The 25532-nt window shown below is 48.8% G+C and overlaps 1 protein-coding gene across 3 annotated transcripts in view; it reads right to left on the bottom strand.

Moving 5' to 3' along the window:
- The window catches only part of LOC138570801 (uncharacterized), a 941103-nt gene that overhangs the window by 621453 nt on the left and 294118 nt on the right, over positions 1-25532 (bottom strand). For all 3 annotated transcript variants that reach the window (XM_069649146.1, XM_069649147.1, XM_069649148.1), the window contains exon 5: positions 4455-4843. In XM_069649146.1, coding sequence (XP_069505247.1) covers positions 4455-4843 — 389 coding nt within the window. The remainder of the gene's footprint in view (positions 1-4454; positions 4844-25532) is intronic.

Below are 25532 nucleotides of genomic sequence, written 5' to 3'. Positions count from 1 at the left end.
CTGGCCGAAAGCAACACCTCCATCACGTCTTCAGGGAGGTCCCAATCCTTATACCTCAACCTTTCACAAGCCAAGCATGAAGGTTGAGGGACTTGACCTCTGGATGGAGAACCTGACCCCCCCCCTCCCGTGAGAGCAGATTGCCTCGGAAGGGAAGACGGCGTGGAGGGCAGATGGACATGTCTAGAGGGTCCGGGTACCATGTTCTCCTGGCCCATGCCGGAGCAATGCGGATCATCTGGGAACCGAACCTCCGTAGCACTTGCGGAATGACGGGGACTCGAGAAAACGCATACAGCAGTGTGAAGGACCACTCCACTACGAACGCGTCCCCTAAGGCTCCTCTTGGAGGAAATTCGCACAATTCCCGCAAACAGAATCTTTCATACTTCCGGTTGACACTGGTGGTGAAGAGATCCACTTGTGGGGTCCCCCCAAAGGGTGAAGACCTCCAGGAGAATCTCCTGAGCGAGCCAGCTCCCACTCGTGAGAGACCGTGCTCTGCCTGCTCAGAGCGTCCGCTGCCGCGTTTTCGACTCCGGCCAGATGAACTGCCGAGAGCGAAATTTCCTGCAGGATAACCCTGAAGCAGAACTGCATCGCCTCTCTGCACATAGGGAGAGACCCTGCCCCCCCTTTTTGTTGAGGAAGTGCATGGCCACTGTGTTGTCCGTCAGGATCAGGACATTCTTCCCTCGCACAGAAGGCAGAAAAGCCTTCAGGGCTAGCCTGATGGCCCTCAGCTCCAACAGATTGATATGGAGTCTGGACGACCGCTGACTGTCAACTCGTTGGCATGAGCTCCCCATCCCGTGAGGGACGCGTCTGTCGCGATAGTTACCGCCGGCCAGGGTAGCCAAAATGGAGCCCCCTTCATCAGATTGCCTTCGACACCCCACCACAGAAGATCCCGGGCGACCGAGGGCGGCACCTGAACGGGGTCCGACATCCTGCCAGAGGATTGCGACCACTGGAGCTTGAGAGCCCATTGCAGAGAACTCATCCGCACCAGATGAATGCAGGATGCCATGAGGCCGAGCAACCTCAAGAACTCGAACGCCGAGAGACTCTGGGCATGTTGAAACTTGTGCACCCTCTGCAGAATGGGATGAGCCCTCACCTGGGGAGGGAAACTGCCCCAGGGATATGTCGAGCATTGCTCCGATGTACTGGAGCCGCTGGGTTGGAGTCAAGTGGGACTTCTATTAATTGAGTGATAAGCCCAGCATCTTTTAAATGGAGTGGCAGGTGACTGATAGATGATCCAGGACTTGCTCAGGAGAGTGCGCTCTGATCCTGAGATGCGCTGCCACCACCACCATGAGCTTGGTGAAGACCTCGGGGCGGAGGTCAATACGAACGGCAGGACCCGAAACTGAAAATGCGAGTCGCCAACCGCGAACCTCAGGAACTTCTTGTGCTTGGGATGAATCGGCACATGAAAATAAGCGTCCTTGAGGTCGAGAGACAACAACCAGTCCTGAAGTTGAAGGGCCTGACAGACTTGAGAAAGAGTAACCATCTTGAACTTGTCCTTCCTGAGGAGCTTGTTCAAACCACGCAAGTGCATGATGGGTCTCAATCTCCAGTCGTTCTTTGGAATCAAAAAATAAGGGGAATACCATCCCCTGTTCCTCTCCGCTACAGGCACCAGTTCTATGGCGCCTTTCTCCAGCAGGGATAGGATTTCCTGCGCAAGGAGCGGATCCGGACTCTTCAAAGAGACATTCCCTGGTGGATTATCGTGAGGCCTCTGCCGGAAAGGAAGACAGTAGCCGTGGGTTATGATCTCCGGAACCCACATATCTGAAGTAATGGCACGCCATTCCACAAGATGCTGCACGAGCCTTCCCCCCCCCCCCAACCGGCGAACCATGGGACATGGTCTCATGACTGAGCTGAAGCGGCTGCGGCATTGCCTGAGGGTAAAGAGGCAACTGCCGAGCGGCCTTGGCACCACAAGTACCTTGTTTTCCACCTCTGGTACTCCTACGGTGGCCCCTTTGACTTGCAGCTCCTCTCGATCTACCAAAGGAAGAGTAGTATCAAAAGGAACCTCCCCTCCCATTGCTGTCCCCTAGGACGAAAAGGCCGAGGTTGGTGAGCTGCAGCGCTCAACGACTTTTCTGCAGCTTTGGAGGTCTGCAGCCAAAAAGATGTTGACCATCAAAGGGCATGTTGAGAAGCCTGGCTTGTACATCAGGAGCAAACACCGACTTCCGCAACCACGCAAATCTGCGCCTTACGGTTTTCGCCGCCATGGACCGGCTGACACAATCGGCCATGTCCAGACCCGACTGAACGAATTCACACATGGCATCCTTGCCATCCTTGCCATCCTGAACGGGAGCAAGAAAACCATCCCGTTCCTCCCCTTCGTGAATATGCTCAGCCGCCAAAGAGACAATTCCACAGAGTGTAAGTGAAACGTGCTAAGGCACACACAGAGTTGGCTGCCTGTAAAGCCATACCCCCTGAAGAAAACACTTTCTTCGCCCAGCCATCAAAACGCTTGTCGTCCCTATCAGGAGGGATGGTAGGGAACGACACCCGTTTTGCTGGGGCCGTAGCCGCCTGCACCACCAAACTCTCCGGAGTGGGGTGCGTAGTCAAGTAGCTGGGGTCGCTACTGGCTGGACGGTATTTTTTCGTCAAAGACTTGCTCACTGCCGGGAGACTCTCCAGAGCAGTCGAAGCTGCTGCCACCCTTCTTTGCAGGGCCATATGGAATGGCAGAACCGGGTCAGTTGGTGGACGTTGGTTATAAGATATCTGTCAGGTCATCCTGCAGAAAGTCCACTGGTGGCGCAGACCACCCCAAATACTCTGTCACCCTCGACATAAGCCGCCGGTACGAAGACTCGTGCCAAGCTCAGGCCTACCGAACTCCACCTCCGGAGAGGTGTCCAGACCACTGGCATTGTGCAGAGACTGACGCAGGTCTTCCAACTGGCTATGACCAGATAAGAGGTCGTCAGGAACGTCATCGGGAACCAACCCTTCCTCAGACCCTTCATCCACCTCAGAAATATAATCCAGAGGCTGGAATAAATCCCTGGATGAGGGCACAGAAAAAGGCACAACCTCGTTTTTTGACTTGGCCAGAGCCTTCCTCAGGGATTCCACCGGTCCCCGGGGCACCTCTGAGAAATCCTCCTCGAAAGGCATTCAGGGCGAGCGTGGTGCCGATGGCTTCGACACAGGCCTCGAGGGCAGAGCCTCGAGCATGTCCTTCGAGGAAGCCGTCGACACCATCGGTGCCGAGGCTGTCGGAGGCAGAACCTCGAGAGAGTCCTTTGACGGTCTCGGCGCCGAAGGCGTCGACGTCTTCTTCGAAGACCTCACAGGCTCCGACTGTCTCGATGGCTTTGAGGACCGGGACCTGGAGCGGGCATGACTAGAGCGATCCACCTTGTCCGACTGGTTCCTCGAAAGTTCCCGGTGATCGCGCTGACCTCTCGAGTCCGAAGGCGTGCGAACGGTGGCTCTAGCACATTCCCTAGAGTCTTTCGACGGCGCGGACAGAACGGAGCCCTGCGACTGAAAAATCAGCATCATCTCCTTACGAAATGAATCCCAGCAGAGGAATGCTTGTTGGGACAAGCAACCCGCCGACGGGTTGAGTCCTCGGACGAGGACGGGGAAGGCGACCGGTGACTGAGCTTCCGTGAGTGCCTTGAAGAGGCAGAGGAATGGCGGGACCCACTCGGTGACCGAGACCCCCTGGACTTACGCCGACGATGCGGAGAGTCGCCCCTCTAATTGTCGGTCGAAAGCCCAGTGGATTTCGACTTTCGGGGCTCGCACACCCTATCTACAGGAAGCTTCTTCTTACGCTCCCGCAAGGCCTTCAATGTCAACGACTGGCACTCGTCACAATCGTCCATGGCGTGGTCCTCACTGAGGCACCAGAGGCAGGCGTCGTGCAAGTACATCAGTGACATCTTGGAACCGCAGACGCGACACTTCTTGAAACCCGGCCGCAGGGTAGAAGACGACGAAGACATCATGGAAATCTTCACAAACAAATGGGTTCGAAGAACCGATAGAACAACTCAGAAGAACCGAGGTGCGCCGAGATCTCCGAAGCAAACACGTTCGCGGAAAAAACGGAACTGAGGCTACTTATAACATTCGGTGATGGAGGCCCTCGAGCACAGCGTATCAACGCCATCGACGCAGGACTCAGACACCGAAAATGTTCCAAAGCAGCACAGCTGTGGTGATTACCGGTCATAGATATGGAATACGTCTGAGGAACCAATCCCCTCGAAAAGGATATTTTGAGGTGAATGATGAACACAGCTCCCAATGGCTATGTCTGGCTAAAGTATCAATTAAACAACTTTTTTTTTCTTTTTACTTACTTGGCAAATAAGGCATCGCCTTTAAACCAAGATTGATTAGCATTAGTACTCATTTCATTCAGAGGAAAAACAAAACAAGTTGCCTACCTTCCAATAACTTTGACTCCACAGAGGTTTCAGAAGCAATTGATTTAGAATGATCTCCAGGAACAGTTGGTCTTGGGATGGACTGCTCAAAAGAGGCTGGCAGTTCCTGAACCAGAGGCCCTTTGAAGTCTGTCTGCGTGCCTACTGATAATCTCTGTATTTTTCTCTTCTTTGTAATTGCCACATCTCTGAATATTTTCTTCTTGACTGCTGCAGTTTTTCTAGCTAAGATCATGGCTCTCACCGACTCATTTGCCATATCTTCAGGTGATCTATGGGGTCCATCCGCCTGGACCTTTGCATCTGTTGTGGCTCGTTTCAATTTTTGCATTTCCATCATCTTTAATCTGTAATATTTATATTCCACACTACTTTCGTCAAACAAAAACCTACAAGAAAGAATACAATTATTTAAAGGTATCAACCTGAGCATTTGAAAAACAAATTCAATGCAGCCATCATTCTGTCACGTTCTCCCACTCTGCTGAATTGTCCCGCTCACCTCTTTCCAAGCACTGCACCACCATGTCTCATTACTTAGCATATTTTCGCCATTAGCACTACTGCCTCAAAAGAAGGTCAGTATCCAAACAGATGGAACACCCACAATCACATAATTGATGAAAACCCTGACCGAGTGTGCATCACTGAAACCTGATTTTCAGACTGCAATGCCCTAACCATCCACCTAGGCCCTCCCATCAGGCCATAAAATAGTGGCTGTTAATCGCATCAAGAAAGCAGGGGCTATCACAGAAGTTTACAAGTAATGTCCATCAATCCCCTCCAACCCACGGTTATGGCCTTGACTGAACCACTACTCCTTAGAGAAGGGAGTAGTTTCTTACCTGTAACTCCAGTTCTCCAGCGTTGGTATCTTTCATGGATTCACATGCTGTGAATATTTCCACGTCGTCAGACTGGGAAACCTCAGTTACTTTAACTAACAGTTTCCAATGGAAAACTTTGACACTTAACGTCCTTTTTGGGTGCTTTAGGCCCCACCAATAGGACGTGTGGTATAAATAGCACTGCCTCGCGGCTTGCCTTCAGATTTAAACTTATCTCCAAACTGTTGTGATCACTTCGTGTTTTTGCACGTGCGTTTGGTATCGTGGGCTCGGATGTCTGTAGCCCAGAATAAGTCTCTTTTTCAGCCTTGTGCTACCTTATGCTTGAAGAAGCTATACATAGGAGATGGCCACATGGTCTGTCTTTACTGTCTCTACCCCCATCACTCGGCGGATACCTACGAGGTGTGTCAGGGGTTTTCGCAGATGACCCTGAATGACCGTAAACGACGGCTCATCTGTTGGCTTAATGAGGGCACACACCTGGCTTCTGAGGTGGGTTCGGTCCGAGATAGCCTGTCTTCAGGTACAGCGGTGAAAACCGCAGAACATCGCCGAGCAGCATCGACAGAACCTCCGGTGAAGAAGCATTGGGCCACAGTGCCTGCGTCTGATGTGGGGAAAAGCAGGAAGTCTTCATCGAGGCCGCAGCAGTCAAAGAGTGGTTCTTCATTGTCCAAGCAGGGTCGGTCGGACCATTCCAGGGAGTCTGGTAGTAGGCCCAAACAGTCGAAGGAATTGGACAAAGGCCTGGCGAAGCCGAAGGAGTCTTCGAAGCACTCATCGTCCAGGGACCATCATAGGTCTTCGTCCAGATGGGAGTCCTCGAAGCACTGGTCCGGTTCTTCCCAAAAATCCAGCTCACCAGGGAAATCGAGATATGGGAACGTGGTCCAGACGACGAGGTCGTCGACGGTTGTGCTGCAGTCTATGGTGCAGTCGTCGATGATGGGGTCATCGGCGCCGTCCACGACACTGACGGAGAGTGGCCCGCTGCTGTTATCGTCCACGCAGGTGGAATCAGAAGGACTTTTATCGTCGGGTGGGGCGTGGCAGGCCACCACCTTTGAATCGATCATTCCAGACACCATTTTGCAGCAGGATCCAACTATATTTTCTGTGTCTTCCGAATTGTAGGAGGAACAGGAGCAGGTGTTTGACCCGTCGCCTCTGGAGTAGTTTACAAGGAATGTCCATCAATACCCTCCAACCCACAGTTATGGCCTTTACTGAAGCACTACTCCTTAGAGAAGGGAGTAGTTTCTTACCTGTAACTCCATTTCTCCAGAATTGGTATCTTTCATGGATTCACATGCTGTGACTATTTCCCCGTCGTCAGGCTGGGAAACCTTGCTAACTTTAACTTCGCGTTTTGCTATGGAAAACATTGGCACTTTAGTGTCATATCACCGTCCTTTATGGGTGTTTTAGGCCCTACCAATAGGACGTGTGGTATAAATAGCCCTGCGGCTTGGCTTCCCTTAAGATTTTAACCTCCAAAGTAGAGGTAACCCAAACCCAGGTTTGCCTGCAGGGGCGGGCGCATGTGAATCCATGAAAGATCCCAACGCTGGAGAAATGGAGCTACAGGTAAGAAACAACTCCCTTCTCCAGCATTGGATCTTTCATGAATTCACATGCTGTAAACCGATTACATAGCAGTACTTAATCACATACATGAGTCGACAACCCCAGCAAGTGATAAGCACATAGAAAACAAACCCCCAAAGCTGCAGGGCCTACCTTAATGGAACAAGCGTTGGAGGACCGCTCGCCCCACCTGCACATCTTCCGAATGTTGCTGCTCCAGACAGTTATGTCTGGTGAAGGTATGCGGGAACACCCAGGAGGCCACCTGGCAAATGTCCACCAGCGGTATCCCAGACCACAGCGCCACCGACGAGGCAGTGGATCTCGTGGAATGAGCCTTCGGAGCACTCTGTAAATGCTTTCCAGCTTTAGCATGGCAAAACGAAATGGAAGAGGAAACCCATATGGAAAGTTCCTGCTTGGAGATGGCCTGCCCCTTGTTGGACGGGCCATACACCACAAACAGTTGCTTCGATTTCCTGAAGTCCTGAGTGTGATTCAGATAAAACTTTAAGGCCCTCTTAACGTCCAGAGAATACAAGGCATGGATGCATTAACAAAAAACGAGGGTACAGCAATAGATGCGAGCATATGAAATGCTGTCGGCACTTTTTGAATAAAGTGCGGGTTAGTGGCCAGGAGAACCTTGTCCTTCAGAAACTTCAGGTCAATGACCAATGCTTGTAATTCTGACATCCGCCTGGCCGAGGTAATTGCCACTACAAATGCCACTTTCCATGAGATGAACTTCAATGAAGCAGTCGACATAGGTTCAAAAGGAGGCTTCATCAAAGCCGAAAGGACCACATTAAGGCTCCATACCGGTGCAAATTTCTTCACAGGAGGAAAAGTCCGAAACAACCCTTTCAGGAAGTGTTTCACCAAACGATCACTGAACAGAGGGGCAGTATGGCATTTTCTAACGGACCTAGAAATCACCGCCATATGCACCTTAATGGATGACAATGCAAGGCCCCCTTCCGCCAAGTGCAATAGGTACGGGAAAACCTGCGCCGGAGAAACGTTCAAAGGATCAACTTTCTGATGACCCTTACACCAGTCACAGAATCTCGTCCATTTATACCTGTACTAGTCCGCTGCCTCCAAAATCCGTCGACATTCTCGGGAGAGTCCTAAATGCCCGAACTGTGTGTGGTCAGGAGCCATGCCGTCAGGCTGAAAGACGCTGGATCGGGATACCACACACTGTCCTTGTCCTGAGACAGGAGATGCGGAGCGGCTCCCAACCGAATCGGCTCTTCCACTGCCACTAGAATCACTCAGCACTGGTACCTCGGAATCCACTGGATGGTCTGCAGAATGAGTGGTAACGGGGGAAACGCATACCCGAAGAGCCCCGTCCACGGGAACGAAAACTCGTCCCCCAAGGACTCTGGATGGGCCCCCGTGCTGGCAAACTCCAGACACTGCTTGTTTTCCGTGTAGCAAAAAGATCCAACGGAGGATGCCCCCATCGCCGGAAGATCCTTGAGGCCAGTCGCTCCAACAGCCTCCACTCGTGCAGCTGGATTGAGTCCCTGCTGAGCGTGTCGGCCTGCACATTCAGCACTCCGGGCAGATGGAAAGCGACAATGCTGATCCCTTACGCTAGAGCCCAATGCCAAACGTCCTGTGCCTCCTTCAATAGGACTCGGGAATGTGTAAAAACATCGACACCCTCATCACCGACCCGCGGAAGAAACTACTTTAGGGCCCAGCACACAGCCCTCAACTCGAGCATATTGATGTGGAACATAGCCTCCACCCGAGACCACAGGCCCTGCACCTGCAAGCCGTTGTGTTGTGCCCCTACCACAACTGGGAGGCGTCTGCCAAAATCAAACTCGAACTCTGGTACCAGCAATGGCATTCCCCTCGCCAGATTGGTCGTGCATGCCCACCAGCGAAGGGCGTCCACCAGGTCTTTGTTTATCACCAGCTTGTCTGACCACAATCCTCGACTCTGCGACCATCTGTCCGCGAGGAACTCTTGCACCAGCCTCATGAAGAGGCAGCAATTGGGCAGAAGAGGGATACAGGATGCCATAGCTCCCAACAGCGACATGCAACTTCAGACCGAAACAGCTGCGCCCTGCTTCCATTCGCTTGCCTTGGCCCGCAACTTCTGCACACGCTCGTTGGAAGGCTTCACCTGATTTTGCTGGGTAAGAAACTTCAACCCCAGAAACACCAACTCCCTGGTCGGCGTCAAGAAAGACTTGTCGAAGTTGACGGCGAATCCCAGCCGTTGCAAGAGCCGCACTGTTGGCACGAGAGACTCTCGATCCCTTCCCAGCGACGATCCCCTCACCAACCAATCGTCCAGGTAGGGGTATACATGATGACCTTCCCGGCAGAGGAAGGCTGCCACTGGCGCCAGACATTCTGTGAAAGTCGTGGGGGGCGACTTCAGGCCAAACCCGAGGACCCGAAACTGATAGTGCTCCTCTCCTACCACAAAAAGCAGGAACCTGCGGTGCCTCCGCCACATAGGGATGTGAAAATAGGCGTCCTACAGATCCAACGATGCCAGGAACTCGCCCGACTGCACTGACCAGATGACATTGTGAAGGGGGACCATCTTGAACTTCAGGCGTTGTAGAGTTTTGTTTAAGGCCAGAAGATCGAGAATAGGCCTCCACTTGCCGTTGGACTTTTTCACCACCAAGTACCGGGAATAAACCCCCAAACCCCGCTCGACCACCGGAACTGGTTCTATCGCCCCTTTCTCCAGCATGAGAACCACCTCCTGCCGCAGGATTGGAGGATGCGGCTGCGGTACAAACACCGGCGGAATAGTGACCGGAGGACTCCTGAACTCCGAGTGGCCAAGACACACTGTGTCCAGCACACAGCGATCTGATGTTATTTTTCTCCACTCGTCCACGTGTATGGTGACCCTGCCCCCCAGCAGATTGTCCAAATGGCAGTCATTGATGAGGCTTAGATTGCCTCCCCTTAGACGCAGAGGGCTGCAAACTCTTCTTCCGCTGAGCCTGGAAGTCCTGGCCTTTCTGCCCCGACTGGACAGGCGCCTATACCCTTGACAGGAGTAGCTGGAGGGCCCATAACCACGGTCTCTGGTGGAAGCAAACCGTGCATTCCCAGAGGCTCCCTGAAAAGGCCGAAAGGAATGAAAAGAGCGCCAGCTCTGCAAGGAACCCAAGGATTTAGCAGTTTCAGTATCCTCCTTCATAACCTTTAGGTCCTCATCCATCTTTTCCCAGAACAAGTGTTCGCCCTCACAAGGCATGTCGATTACTTTATACTGCACCTCGGGCCGAAAGTCAGTGTACTTTAACCAGGCCTGGCGCTGAAGCACAACCCCATTGTTAATCTGTTTAAAACCTGACTCTGCCATGTCCACAGCTATATTTATGCTGTGGTTGGAGGCCTCCTCCCCCTCACGCACCAACAGCATTGCTTCCTTTCTTTGTTGCTCCGGCAGATGTTCAAGAAGCGGGGCCAGCTTATGCCACATTTCACAATCTTATCTGGCCATGATCGCCAAGGAATTTGCAGCCTTCACCGTCGTAGCCCCAACCGTCAAGACCTTCTTTCTAAAAGTGTCCTGTCTCCTAGCCTCACTGTCCTGCGGCGTAGCACATTTATGCTGGCTTCTAGCCTTCCAGCTAGCAGCTGCCAACACCACAGATTCCGGCGTGGGCTGTGACACCAAACAGCGATGGGTTGACTCCGGAACCTTGAACAACTTTTCAAGCCAACCCTTCACGGCTGGTTATGAAAATGGATGGCGCATCGTAGGCATGCCCTCCTGCCACACGTGGTCGACACAGAGAATACCGCCTTCCTCCGCTTGCCCATTTGGTTGAAGAGGAAGCAGTCCTTGCGTTCCTCTTTAGGTGCCAATCCAAACGCCAGACAAGCTTTTGACGACATGGCGTGGAAGGCGAGGGTTGCACCAGGCTATGAGGCTGCTCCACCTCCGCCTCCTCCCCGTCAGTGTCCCATGCGTCAACCCTCGTCGGCGACAATGAAACAGTAGAAATTATGTCCCGCGGAACACTCTCAGGCTCCGATTCCAGTAGCTCGCCTTCTTCCAGATGAGACCGTGGACGGACCAACCACACCGGCAATGGCAACCGTGCCGGAGGAGACTTTCTAGGAGCCTCACCAGGTAACACCTCGATCAACGGCACCGCTAGACTCGGGGCAGAGGCAAACTCGCGTCCAGCTGTCCCAACAAGGATTGAAGTGTCGACAGCACCTGCAACGACAGCAGAGATTGCAGGTTAACCAGCGGATAACCGGGCAGACCAGCACCCATTCCACTCAACGTTGAAGGCCTCGCACTCTGTAACCCCAGAGCCGATGGGTCAAACACCTGCTCCTGTTCCTCCTCCCCTTCAGAAGACACAGAAAATGTAGTTGGATCCTGCTGCAAAATTGTCTCCGGAAGGATAGACACAAAGGCGGCGGCTTGCCACGCCCCACCCGACAATAAAAGTCCTTCTGATTCCACCTGCGTGGATGATAGCAGCGGGCCACTCCCCGTCAGAGTTGTGGACGGCGCCGATGACCCCATCGTCGACGATGGCACTGTAGACTGTAGCACAACTGTCGATGATGGAACAACTGTTGATGATGGAACAACCGTCGACAAGCTTGTTGTCGGAACCACATCCCCTGATCTTGATTTCACTGGCGAGACAGATTTTTTGGAAGAACCGGACCATTGCTTCGAAGACTCTTGGCTGGACGAAGACCTATGATTGTCCCTGGACGATGAGTGCTTCGACGAAGACCCCTTCAGCTTCATCCAATTCCTTCAACTGTTCGGGCCTACCTGACCCCCTGGAATGGTCCGACCGACCCCGCGTGGACAACGAAGAACCACTCTTCGACTGCTGCAGCCGCGACAAAGACTTACTGCTTTTCCCACATCAGGCGCAGGCACTGCGGCCTGATGCTTCTTCACCGGAGGTTCCGTCGATGCTGCTCGGTGATGTTCTGCAGACTTCACTGCTGTACCCAAAGACAGGCTATCTCGGACTGAAACCACCTCAGAAGCCGGGTACGTGCCCTCAATTAAGCCAACAGATGAGCTGCCGATTACGGTTCTTCAGGGTCTTCTGCGAAAAACCCGACATATCTCGCAGGTATCCGCCGAGTAATGGGGGTAGAGACAGTAAAGACAGTCCATATGGCCATCTCCTTCATATAGCTTCTTCAAGTCACAGGTAGCACAAGGCCAAAAAAGAGACTTCTTCTGGGCTACAGACGACATCTTAGCCCATGATACCAAACGCACGTGCGAAAACACGAAGAAACACGAGGTGATCCCAATTGGATACGGTTGAAATCTGAAGGGAAGCCGCGGGGGCGGGGCTATTTATACCACACGTCCTATTGGTGGGGCCTAAAGCACCCAGAAAATACATTGATAGGACACTAAAGTGTTGAAGTTTTCCACAGGAAAACGCTAAGTTAAAGTTACTGAGGTTTCCCAGCCTGACGCTGGGGAAATATTCACAGCATGTGAACCCATGAAAGATCCAATGCTGGAGAAGCTAGCCATCTTCCTTGTATTCGTTCTCCTTCCTCTGTACCTTAAGAGGTCAAGGTCACAATGGCACCCTTAAAGTTTTGTCAGCGATACAAACTCTACAGTCTTCCTCACCCATCCACACCTCACTATTCTGGGAACTTTCCACTTTGGATTTAAGTAAGTGTGACTGTAAGCACATTTCACGCACCCTTCTTATTAGCAAGGCGTTGGGAGGTCACACCCATAGACAGAACACACCAGGCATGCCATTTTTGGCTTCCTGGACGTTTGTGGTTGTATCCAGGTTTCTTCTTTGGGCTGACCACCTTCTCAATCTTCCATGCACATACCACTTCTCTATGTTCATCCTACTTATTCCAATAAAAAATGTATCTGCTGGTGAAGCAACATCAAGGTAGTCTCCCGAAAGTGATGACACACCTTGATGCATCCCAACCACCTTTGTTGGCCTTCTAATAACTGGTGTATGGCTCAAATCCTTTGCACACTAGGCCCCAGCATCCCTGGAAGAACCTCTAACATGAACCACCAAAGAGAGTGGTTTACTTGAAAACCTACAGGGGCTGGGCGAAAGTGGCATGCCTGTCACTGCAGCTGCCAATGATAAGGAATGCCGAGAAGGTCTTCTACTCCGAATCACTTTGACATGGTATCCTTCAAAGGAAGTGTTCAACTAATATCTGAAATCTCCAACGCAGCAGGATGCAGCACCTCAAATCCTTCCCAGCGAACACATTTGCAACTCACTATCCCGCAACTTCTTATTCAAGGCGCTACCACCTTCACAATTGCATCTTTGTGAAAATGACCTGCTTCAGCAGCCCTCTGTTGTGTCCTTATCTTGCCTCGCTGGTCAATATGTCCCTGCATGCTTCACTACGTTCAAACTATAACCTGTACCAGTCGGTGCAAGCAGAAAAGCTGATGCCCCTGAACAGCTCTGTCTAACATTTCTATTGAAGTAAATAATGATTGTCCAACACCATCCTACACACTTTAGAGACTGTTACCCATGCATTCAATATTTAATTTGACAAAACAATTCTCAAAAAATAGGTCTTAGTATTCAGGTTGTTTACTTTTATAATATATATAAAAAGAAAATATTCAGTGACAGAAATTGTTGTTTAATAACTGTTAAGGTGAACAATCAGATGCAACGAAACCCTGTAAATTCAGTAAAAAAAACATTGGTTGAATTGACGTTAAGGTGTCAATTTAACGCAACAAAACCCCTGGAAGCTATGCCACCGTAACATTGAGGCTCATATTGCGCAGCCAGTTAGCACCCTGATGACATCACAAATGATATCACTTATGGCATCATGAGTGACATAACTGGTACAGCAGATCACACAAGCAAGAAAGATGAACAAGTTACTTACCAACTGTAACGTTCTTTCAATTGGATGTTTCTCCCACGTATTCCTCATCTTAGATATACCCTTACCTTTAGGTTTCGCCTCGGAAAGAATTTTCCTCTCTCCAGCAGAGGGAGCTGCACTCGAGGCTGCAGCGTCCATGTCCCTCGGCGGCATCCGTCGAGCACCGACGTCATCCACTGTATAAGAGCCTCGAGCACGCCCGTTGGCTTCCGTTCTGTTTTTTCATATATTGTAGTCCGTGGATCTTAATTAGATAATGGCATGCCTCTTGATCCAAGCCTTAAAAGAGTTTAGAGTGTAATTCACGTAAACTGTACTGTGGGGTTGGTTGGGAGGGTCGATGAGGAATACATAGCAGGAACATCCAATCGAAAGAACGTTACAGTTGGTAAGTTACTTGTTCTTTGAATGGATTGTGTCCTCCCACGTATTCCTCATCTTAGATAGACTGCCAAAGCAGTTTCGCATTGGAGGTGGGAGTACAGTGTCTTTTTTAATCGTGTACAGAATGGAGTACAGATTTAGCAAATAGACTTCCTTGAGAAGAAGTCGAGTCCAGAGCATAATGTTTTATAAAAGTGTGCATGGATGACCATGTCGCTGCTGCAGAAATATCTTGTACAGGGAAACCCCTTTTTAGTGCTGTTGAATGCCCCTGGTTGAATGAGCTCTCTGTCAATCAGGTGGTTCTTTCCCAGCCAATCAGTATTCTGTAACGGCTAAAATTATCAATCTGGATAATGTTTGTTTGGTTACCGGAAGACCCAGTTTGCGTCAAGTGTACCCCACAAAAAGTTGATCACACTGCCGAATTTCTGACAATCTTGAGATTTAAAAACTAAGAGCTCTTCTGGAAACTAGTCTATGCAGCAGCTCCTCTTCCTTGCTTGCATGAGGAGGAGGGTAAAAAGTAGGTAAAGTTATATTCTGTGATAGATGAAAATCCGAAACAAGTTTTGGTAAAAAAGAAGGTTTGACCCTAAGAAAAAGATGGTGTGAGGAGGACCGCTCGAAAGCACCTGCAACTCACTTACCCTGTGGGCTGATGTCAATGCTACAAGAAGTATTGTTTTCAAAGTAAGGAGCCTTAGTGGACAAGAATGTAAAGGCTCAAATGGAATACATGTGAGAAATTTTAGAACCAAGTTCAGATCCCACACTGGAACCTGGAAAGGTATTGGTGAAAACACATTATTTAAACCTTTTAAGAATTGAATTATTAAGGGTATCTTGAAGTAAGATTCTTCTTCTGAAGAGCGCTTAAAGATGGATAGCGCTGCTAAGTATCCCTTTATCGTCCCAACCTGGAGCCCCAGATTAGCTAAATGTAATAGAAAAGATAACATTGTGGGGATATTACATTGAAATGGATCCACATTCTTTTCTCTGCACCAGTTACTGAACTTGTTCCAACGACACCGATACAGAGACTTGGTTGCTGGCCTTCTGGCCGAAAGCAAAATCTCCATCACGCCATCCGGAAGATCCCAATCCTTGTATCTCAGCCTTTCAGAAGCCATGCGTGAAGGTTGAATGTGTTGACCTCCGGATGGAGAACATGACCTTCCTGTCGCGAGAGAAGATCCTCTCTTCTTGGAAGACGTATTGGAGGGCAGATGGACATGTCCAGAAGGGCCGGGTACCACGTTCTACTGGCCCAATCCGGGGCAATTAGGATCATGGTTTTCCCCGAACTTTCTCAACCTCCTGATTACTTGAGGGATCACAGGGATTGGAGGAAACGCATACAGAAGTGGAACGCATTCCACCACGAACGCATCCCCTAGAGCTCCTCCCAGGGGAAATTCCCTTGAGCAGTACAGTTCGCACTTTCGGTTGGCACCGGACGCAAACAGATCCACTTGAGGGGTTCCCCAAAGGGTGAAGATCTCTTGAATGACTTCCTGAGCTATCTCCCACCTCCTGAGAGACTGCTCTGCCTGCTCAGAGCATCCGCTGTTGTGTTTTGCTCTCCGGCTAGATGAATTGCCGATAGAGAGATCCCTTCTTGTATTGCCCAGAACCAGAGTTGCATCACCTCCCTGCACAGCGGCAGTGACCCCATTCCTCCTCATTTGTTGACGTAATACATGACTACTGTGTTGTCCGTCATTATCAGAACATTCTTTCCCCGTACAGAGGGCAGGAAGGCCTTCAGCACTGGTCTGATTGCCCTCAACTCCAAAAGATTGATGTGTAGTTTGCACTCCGAAGGAGACCAACGTCCGCTGATTGTCAGATCGTTGGTATGGGCTCCCCACCCCGTGAGTGAGGCGTCCGTCACTACTGTTATCTCCGGCCATGGCTGCCAAAAAGATTCTCCTCTGAGGATATGATGTCTGCAAGCCCACCATTGTAGATCCTGAGCTACTTTGGCTGGGACCTGCTACAGATCTGACATTTCCCCTGAGAATTGGGACCATTGAGTTCTGAGAGCCCATTGAAGAGATCTTATTCTCAATCTGGCTTCTGGCACCAGAAAATACAGGATGCCATCAGACCGAGCAACCTGAGAAAGTCGAAGGCTGGAAGATACTGGGCATTCTGGAATTTTGTTACCATCTGCAGAATGTGGTGAGCTCTCTCTTCGGGAGGTGAGGCTTTGCCTGAGCAGGTATCCAGGACTGCTCCTAAAACTGGAGTTTCTGTGATGGTATCATGTTTGACTTTTTTTAAATTCAGAGAAAAACCTAGTTTGTGAAGGAAGTGACAAGTCTTGGACAGATGATCCTGGCCTTGTTCTGGAGAACGTGCTCCTATCATCCAATCGTCCAGATAGGGGTAGACATGAATCCTCCTTCTCCTGAGATTCGCTGTCACCACCGCCATCAACTTGGTGAAAACTCTTGGGGCGGAGGTTAACCCGAATGGCAGAACCCGAAACTGAAAATGAGAATGAGAATGAGAATTGCCAATCGCAAACCTCAGGTATTTTCTGTGCTTGAGATAGATTGCCACATGAAAGTAAGCATCCTGAAGGTCTAATGATACCAACCAATCCTGGAGTTGGAGAGCCTGAAAGATCTGAGAAAGTGTGACCACCTTGAATTTGTCCTTCCTTAGGAACTTGTTCAACTTTCTCAAGTCCAAGATGGGTATCAGTCCTCTGTCTTTCTTTGGAATAAGGAAATATGGGGAATATCAACCCTTGTTCCTCTCTGCTACAGGTACATGTTCTATTGCACCTTTCTGTAGCAGGGTTAAAACTTCCTGCAACAGGAGCGGATCCGGATATTTGGCAGAGTTCTATTCCGGGGGGTGATTCTGAGGTTTCTTTAGAAAAGGAAGGCAGTAACCCTGGGATACTGTTTCCAGTGCCCAAGCATCTGAAGTAATGCCCCGCCATTCTTCTAAATGCTGTGAGATCCTGCCTCCGACCGAGGTCTTGTGGGTCAAAACCTCGGCGTGGTTTTGCGGCAACTGCAGCAGCGGCTGAAGGTACAGATGCTATTGCTGGGGCAGATCTAGCACCTTTTCCTCGCCCCGAGGAAATTTTCTTTGACCTTTCTGATTGGCCTGCCCTCTTCCTTTTCCAATTGAGGAATAATAGCCAAAAGGACGACCCCCCCAGGAAGATGAGCCTGTGTAGGGGCGTTGCTGAGGTTGTCTTATGGCGGCACAGAGATTTTGCCGCCGATTTGGAGGTCTGTAGCTTTTCCGAACTTTCATCTGCCTTGCTACCGAACAACCTCAAGCCATCAAAAGGCACATTAAGAAGCCTGGACTGCACATCAGGAGCAAACCCAGACTTTCTTAGCCACGCAAATCTACGTAGCACTGTGCTAGATGCCATGGACCTGCTGATACTGTCAGCTGTGTCCAAACCTGATTGAAGGCATTCTCCAGACGCCTCCTTTCCATCCCTTATAATAGCTAGAAAGCCTTCACGTTCTTCACCTTCGGGGATGTGTTCAGCTGCCGCTGACATGCAGTCCCACAGGGAGTATGTGAACCTTGCCAATGTACAAGTTACATTAGTAGACTTCAAAGCCATACTGCCAGATGTAAAGATTTTCCTACACCATGCATCCACCTTTTTATCGTCCCTATCTTGATGGTTTGTGGGGTATGTTGCATTCTTTGTGGAAGTGGCTGCCTGTACTACCAAACTTTCCGGAGTTGGGTGTTTGCTCAGGTATTCCGGATCAGATCTGCAGGGTCTATATTTTGCCACAAACTTTTTATTTACTGCCGCTGAGGCTTCGGGACGTTCCCATGCAGAACTAACCCTTCTCTGTCAGGCAATATGAAAGGGTAGAATGGGGTCTTGTTGGGGAGTTCCAGATAATATATCCATCATGTCATCATCTTGACAGACTGGTGAACTCCTACCCCACCCCATAAATTCTGTAACCCTGCTCATGAGTTTTCTATAACCTATATCAACCTGTTCTGATGGGTCTGGTTTGTCAAATTCATACTCTGGAGAAGTGTCCAGGTCACTTGTTGTTTGTAAACATTCTTGCAGATCTTGAATTCTTGATTGAGGGTTAATTAACTCCTCTGGAACAGATCTTGTGCCAAATTTTGACACCAGCAGAGGTGACTTCTTCCTCTTCTGATGAATCTCCCTCATAGATGGATGACATGGTTCTGAAAAAATCATGTCAAGACTCTCAGGTTGAAAAACCTTTTCAGGTAATGCATGTTTTTCCCTTATTAAAGGCTTGGGCGTCGACGAAAACGTTGATGGCGCTGATGTCTTAATCACATACTTCGGCGTCGTCGAGGGAACTTTCAACGACTTCGATGTAATCGTCGAGGGAGGCGTGGAAACTGTCGAAGGAGCTTCCTTCGAGGGAGTTGTCGACTCGAGGACCTTCAATGCCGTCCATATGCCATTTTTTTTCCTTTTCCCTTCGATTTATGCACCGAAGGATGTTTTTTATGAGGTGATCGAGAAGAGTCTCTCGATGACGCTCTCGACGTCTTTTTATCAGCTTTCATTGTTTTGGACCTTGCTCTGTCACTTTTCTTATGGACAGGAGCATGGTCTTCTTTAGCTTTTTTTAAGGGGGTATGGGCCGCGTTCTCAAAAATTTTAAGCATGGAAACTAGAAAAGCTTCCCATTTACTCGGGAGTCACGCTTTGATGGACATGCTATAACCTCCCGCGAAGATGTTGAAGAGGATGAGGGAGATAGAAGGTGTCTTTTCTTAGCCTTTTTAGATGACAAAGACTTTCTCGATCTACTCCTCGATCCAATATTTTTTATGATACTTTTTCGAAGACTCGGCCGAGTCCTTCTTTTTTAAAGTGGACTTCGATAAACCCTACCCCATCGCCAGTTTACCTCTATGCTCTTTTAAGGCTTTGTGGGTCATCGACTGGCACGAACCACAGTCTTCAGTACGGTGGTCGGAACCGAGACACCAAAGACAATTCTTGTGTGGATCTGTCAGGGACATCTTTCCACATTTTAGGCATTTTTTAAAGCCTGTCTTCGGTGCGGAAGGTTTCGAAGAGGACGACGTAGCTTTTTCTCACAAAAGACTGAAGCGCCGTTTAACTCGATCCGAAGTGAAGCTAACGGAAAAACGGAACTGAAGCCAACGGGCACGCTCGAGGCTCTTATACAGTGGATGACGTCCGTGCTCGACGGATGCCGCCGAAGGACATCGACGCCGCGGCCTCGAGTGGAGCGCCCTGTGCTGGAGAGAGGAAACATTTTTCCGAGGCGAAACCTAAAGGTAAGGATATATCTAAGATGAGGAATACGTGGGAGGACACAATCCATTCGAAATACAACATTTAAAAAGCGTGTTTTTGCATAGAAGGGTGGATTCAGGTGCAAAGCTTGTTTGGAGTTTGCATTTAAAAATACTGTCCTGTGATAAGGCGAAGTATTTGGTTTCACATGTGCATTGAAACTGCATTGTGTCTGGCACCATGTGACTTTCACTGACATCCACATGTGCAGCCTAGGCCACGGAATTCGAATGACGTGCTGATTCATTCTACGGCTCAAACATTATTAGCCATAGAATGTTGTCAGTTCCTATGGATGATAGGTTTCAACTTAACTATAGGATGGCTAGTGCTGCCCTATAATACGCCTTTGCGCTTGCACAAGGCATAGTTCGATTTAAGAAGAAGTCTCTACAGCATTTCAGAAAATAACTTCAAGAACTTTCAAAGACGTGCCTGTACAAATCTAAAGACTTCCAAAGTAGTATTTTGAGGAAACGCCTGTGCATCCAAAACATCAGAATTTTACATTAACGACTTCATAATTTTAAAAATAGTTACTTTGAGAAAGCTGAGGAGAGTGGAAAAGGATAGAACGATACTAAGAGTTAGGAAGGTGGATGGGGGGAGGTGACAGAGTCTAGGAATCAAGCGGGAGTTTGCGAAGCATTACGGTGAGGTGTATAGATCTGACAGTCCAGTGGGAGGAGATCTGGAGAGGTATTTAGAAAGCTGTCAACTTTCAGGGATAGAGATGGTAAGCAGGGAAGAACTACAAATGGACATAACCGTAGAGGAGGTTCACAAAGCTATTGTGGCTCTTACCCTTGATAAAGCTCTGGGGCCGGACGGTTTCACGGCAGCTTTTTACAAAACGTAAAGGGACGTGCTGGCCCCGAGACTGGTAGCCTTATATAATACTTTTGGAGGAGGAAAAGGGATAACCCCATCTATGAATGAGGCGAAAGTATTATTAATCCCTAAACAGGGGAAAGATCCTGCCTTGTGTGGAGCATATAGACCGATTGCTTTAATCAATTTGGACGCAAAGATATTTACCAAAATCTTGGCCTCTAGACTCGAACCTCTCCTTCCGTCCCTAGTGGAGCGGGACCAGTCAGGCTTTGTTAAGGGAAGGCAAACCCATGACAATACAAGGAGGATTGCCCATTTTATAGAGAAAGTAAACAAGTTCAGGATAGAGGCAATTGTGGTGGCCCTGGACGCTGAGAAAGAGTTTGATAGAGTAGAATGGGGCTTTCTCTTTGCCACTATGAGTAAAATGGGCTTTGGGGAGATGTTTATGGGCAAGATAGAGGCAAACTATTGTAATCCCACGCTGCGTCTGATGATTAATGGGGAAACATCCGACCCGGTGGCAGTGTCTAGAGGTACAAAGCAGGGCTGTCCGCTGTCGCCGCTTCATTTTGCATTATATCTTGAGCCGCTCCTGAGTAAAATTAGACTTAACCAAGAGAATAAAGGGGTAATGTTTGGTGGACGGGAACATAAGATGGCCGCCTTTGCGGATGATATGTTGTTGACCCCGACGAATCCCAGAAGGCAGTTGAGAAAATCTTTGGGGAGTTCGGCCAACTTACCGGGCTACGGATTAATAATTGTAAGTCAAAGGTACTGTGCCTACAGATGGCCCCTGGGGTGGAGGAGGAATTACAGGGGCAATTTGGGTTTGCCTGGGCGAAGGGTAAAATTGGGTACATGGGGACTGTCATTACGGGGACAATAGACCAAATGTATGAGGCAAATTATTTACCATTGTTGGGGAGGATCAAGGGGTTGCTCTTGGGTTGGGGTCCATTGGCTGTGTCTTGGTTAGGCAGGATTAATGCCTTAAAGATTGCTATCCTTCCAAAGTTGCTGTATTTATTTATGGCATTGTCAGTGAGGGTACCAACCCCTTTCTTTAGAAAACTAAGAAAACTCACTCAGGCCTACATATGGGGAGCAAAGAAGCCCAGAATTCCTCGTAGACTGATGCAACTGCTGAGAAATAGAGGGGGTCTTGGTGAACCAGATATGGTGAATTATTACCGGGCAGCACAGTTGAGGGTAGTTCGGGACTGGTCGAAGGATGATAGGGGGGAAGATATGGAGAGAAATGGATAGAGCAGTGGTAGGGTGCGGGTTGGAGGGAGATTTGTGGCTTCCTCGTGAGAATAGACCCAGGAGCATGTATTGTAGTGCAATCAAGGAGTTGGTGGGCAGGTTATGGGACGAGGTGGTGTCTAAATCAAAAATCACTACCTTTCCCTCTCCTCTTATGCCCCTTCTGGCTAACCCCCAGTTCACCCCGGGGCTGGAAATAGATTCTGGGTTTGATGCGTGGCAAGAGGGGGGCCGTAGGATTCTTAAAGACCTCTACGAAGGATGACAGTTGAGGGACTTTGTTACTTGTAAGTCCAAGTTCGGAGTAGGAGAGGTAGAGCGGTTCAGGTATATGCAGCAAAGGCACTGGGCCTTACACCCTGCCGTAAAAGAGGCGGCCACAAGAGGCCTTACCCAGTTCGAAGAATATGTGACCACTAAGGCAGGGGATAGACATCTAGTGGGGTATCTCTACAGGTTGTTCAAGGAAGGGGAGGAGGTGGGCAAGAGGGGTTTTATGGCCAAGTGGGAGAAAGAAACCGGACAATCAATTGCATTGGAGCAGTGGCAAGCCCTCTGGGCGAGGATTCCTAAATTGACGAACTCTTTGCAACTCCAAGAAATTTGGGTGAAGCTGATGTATCAGTGGCATCTCACCCCTTACAGGCTAGCTAAAATCTATCGGTCCGGAACCGCCCTGTGCTGGAGGGGTTGTGGGGAGGAGGGTTCCTGGAGGCAGGTCTGGTGGCTTTGCCCGAAGATTGCCCCATTCTGGACTAAGGTTCAGGAGGCGGTGCAGGATGCGATGGGCCCTGTCATCACTGGGGGCACTAACATGGGTCTGTTCATGCTGGGGCTGGATGGTACCCTGGACGGGATACGGTCGAGGGCCCAAAGCAAGGTGTATGTGATTTTGGTGATGGCAGGAGCTCTGGTAATAGCGCAGAAATGGAGGGCAAAAGAGGCGGAACATGAATGGGTAGGAAGGATTTGGAACTTGGCGGCACTTGAAATGGTGACGTATTCATTAAAAGGGAAGCACCAGAAGTTCCTCTTGGATTGGGATCTGGCTCTGCAATTCCTTAGGAGAGACTCCAAAGCGGCCTGGTGCCCGTGCAGCATGAAACTTTTGGGTTTGGCCGAATAAAGGGCTTGAGTCCTGATGGGGGGGGGGTGGGGGAATTGGGAGGGGGGATTCAGAGACATCGTGGCTCCGGTCGGTGGAACTTGGACTGCTTAATATAAGGATGAATGAGGGTAGGAGGTGAGAGAAGGGAGCAGGGATGACGTTAACAAGGACAAAACCTGAGAGAGTTGTTGTGATGTACCAGGATCTGTCGGGGTGGGGGGGTGAGTGGTTGTGGGGGGGGTGGTGCGGGTACTGAGATGCCACATACCCAAACTGTCCTTACCAATATTATCGAGGAACAACAGGCTGAAATGAACGCTGACCCAGCGCCTTCTTCCCATAATTCCAGCTTGAATATAGTAAGCAACAGAGCTTGCATAATAGAGCAATGAATAAATGGGCTAAAAAGAAATCTTCTGGCAAACAAACTGAATAAAAAAATAAAAACCTACCAGACTCTGATTGAAATTTCGCCTGCTGTAGATATTACTGAACATTCAAGTAATACAGCAGTAGAGGATCAGAGTCTCGACTTGGCTGGATTAAACGCATAAAGTAAACATGCAATTCAAGTATCAGACACCTATACTGAAGACTCGATTGAGCACTTGTCTAAGGGGATTTTGTCCAAAAACCAACTTAAAGTACCAGTATCTAAAAAAAAGTTGTGTTAATGGGGAAAAAGGTCCCCCCCACCACATGTAAACCCTAACCTTATTCAGGACTCTTCTGCTGGCTCGTAGAAATTGGTGGGTGGTTCTGATGATGCCAGGACTTGCAAGCAGTCACAGTTATCCTCGTTCTAGCCAATAACTCATGGTAAAACAGGACCTGTTAAGACTGTTTTCAAACATGACTTGTTGGTGAATAAACCTCTTTCTACGAAAGTATGTGACCAAAATTTGCAACAGTCAGTCCTGCACAATGAAGGTGTCATAGTGGAAGATGTTAAAGGTCAGTCTGTGCTTGTATGCCCTGAGTCGTCACCAAGGGATCTCTCTATGGCTATATCAGATGCACAGGCATGCCGGATCCATGAAACAATGATGCTTCGAGAACATACCCTACCCATTTTTGGCTGGATTGGTATCCCTAAGTTAAATGGAAAGGGATGTCTTAATTGTTCCTTTCTATTTAAAACCGTTAATCCGATTCCGATGTTGTGAAGTTTGCACACTGATGACAATGAGTGGATAAAGCTTTTTACTGTAAACCTAAGGATGATTGCCTAGTCAAACTAATTCTTCTGAGACAAATTTGGGATTTCAGAGCAGAACTTGAGACCTTGGGTATACAGATGATCTTATTCAAAACACAGACAAAGCTTATGCATTCCTAGAATAGCGTATCCCTTTACCACCAAGTATTCCATCAAAGGCACCTGTCGATATATATCAGGGGACTCCAGTCCCCCCAGAGATGATTGTGCAGCTGTCTTCCATTGCCGCTAACATCAAAGATTGGTCTTGGATTGGTACTCTACTGAATTCCATAATGGAGGTGCAAGCTCCAAAATAACAATCGTAGCTCAAACGATTTGAGCATTCATAGTTGGAATGTATGTGGTTACAAGAATTTTGAGGCAGCATTACTGTCACTAACAGTTTTCGATGCTCCATCGATTATCCTATTGCAAGAAACAATGTTGACTAGGGCACTGTTTGTTGATGGATATACAGTGTATTGTGCCTTGGCTACTCCGGGTGCAGGTACGTTGAGTGGGGGCTTGGCTATTTTGGTAAATAACATCTTCAATTTTTCTGCCACCCTGATACATCGCTCTTCCTTTGCCCTAGCATTGGAAGTTTCCTTGGCCAACTCCTCCAATGACACTCTGTTGGTGGTGTGTATTTATGCTAGCAATCAATCCAACAACTTGGATGCGATTATGGATATCCTTGATGATATTTTTGAAACTGCCTGTATATGTAACCCTAATTGTACTATGATAGTGGGAGGTGATTTTAATGTGTGTTGTCTGAATGATCACCAATTTCGTAACACTCAACGCCTTGATCCGAGAGGTCAGAGATGGATTAAACACTTTGCCTCTTAGGGCCTGGGGCTGGTGAACTACAAAATGGGTGCCATTGATTATACATGGCACAGGATGAATGCCTTTTCAACAATTGATTTCTTTTTTGCCACCTCCAATGTTCTGGACTCTGGCTTAACTTGTGAAATCATTGATGTAGGTTTTAGTGATCACTGTGTTATTTCTACTGCACCCCTTTTACTAACTTCTATCAGCTACTGCAAAGTTATTTCGGAACGTGACCTGTTGGAAGTACGGCGCCCGGTTCATTCTATTAGTTGGAATAGAAGTCTGTGTGCTCGTCTGAATAATGCTTTACGTATATCTGTACGCTATAAATCAAACAAAAGTTGTTCTAAAGCTGACATTATTTGGACTGAAGCTTATAATAACTATTATTTGTGAGGAGCTGGCCACACTTACTTCTTATAAAGCTAGCACCCACACAGCACACCCACATGCTTATTCAGAACAAATTTCTATACTAAAGCGGGCTAAGAATCAAGATCTAAAACTTAAAAAAAAAAGCAAGCTATTCCAGTCCAAGAATTTCTTTACAAAAAAAGACTCTTAATGCATTATAGGAATGCCACCAAGACTGTTCGTCATAAAAAACATCTAGCTGTGAATAAAACAATGATGATGCGTATATGTAAGCATGATACTAGAAACATTTGGCGAATGTTTAATGTGACCCTTTCGTCTGTGACGAACAGCATGAACTCTTCCATCTCTTCTGAGAAATGGTGCCAATTTATTTCTT

The sequence above is a fragment of the Ambystoma mexicanum genome, chromosome 1p (assembly GCF_040938575.1).
Source record: "Ambystoma mexicanum isolate Mex_15411 chromosome 1p, UKY_AmexF1_1, whole genome shotgun sequence".
Taxonomy (NCBI): Eukaryota; Metazoa; Chordata; class Amphibia; order Caudata; family Ambystomatidae; genus Ambystoma; species Ambystoma mexicanum.
The sequence above is the reverse complement of the archived record's forward strand: the minus strand, read 5'-3'. Positions and strand labels throughout refer to the sequence as shown.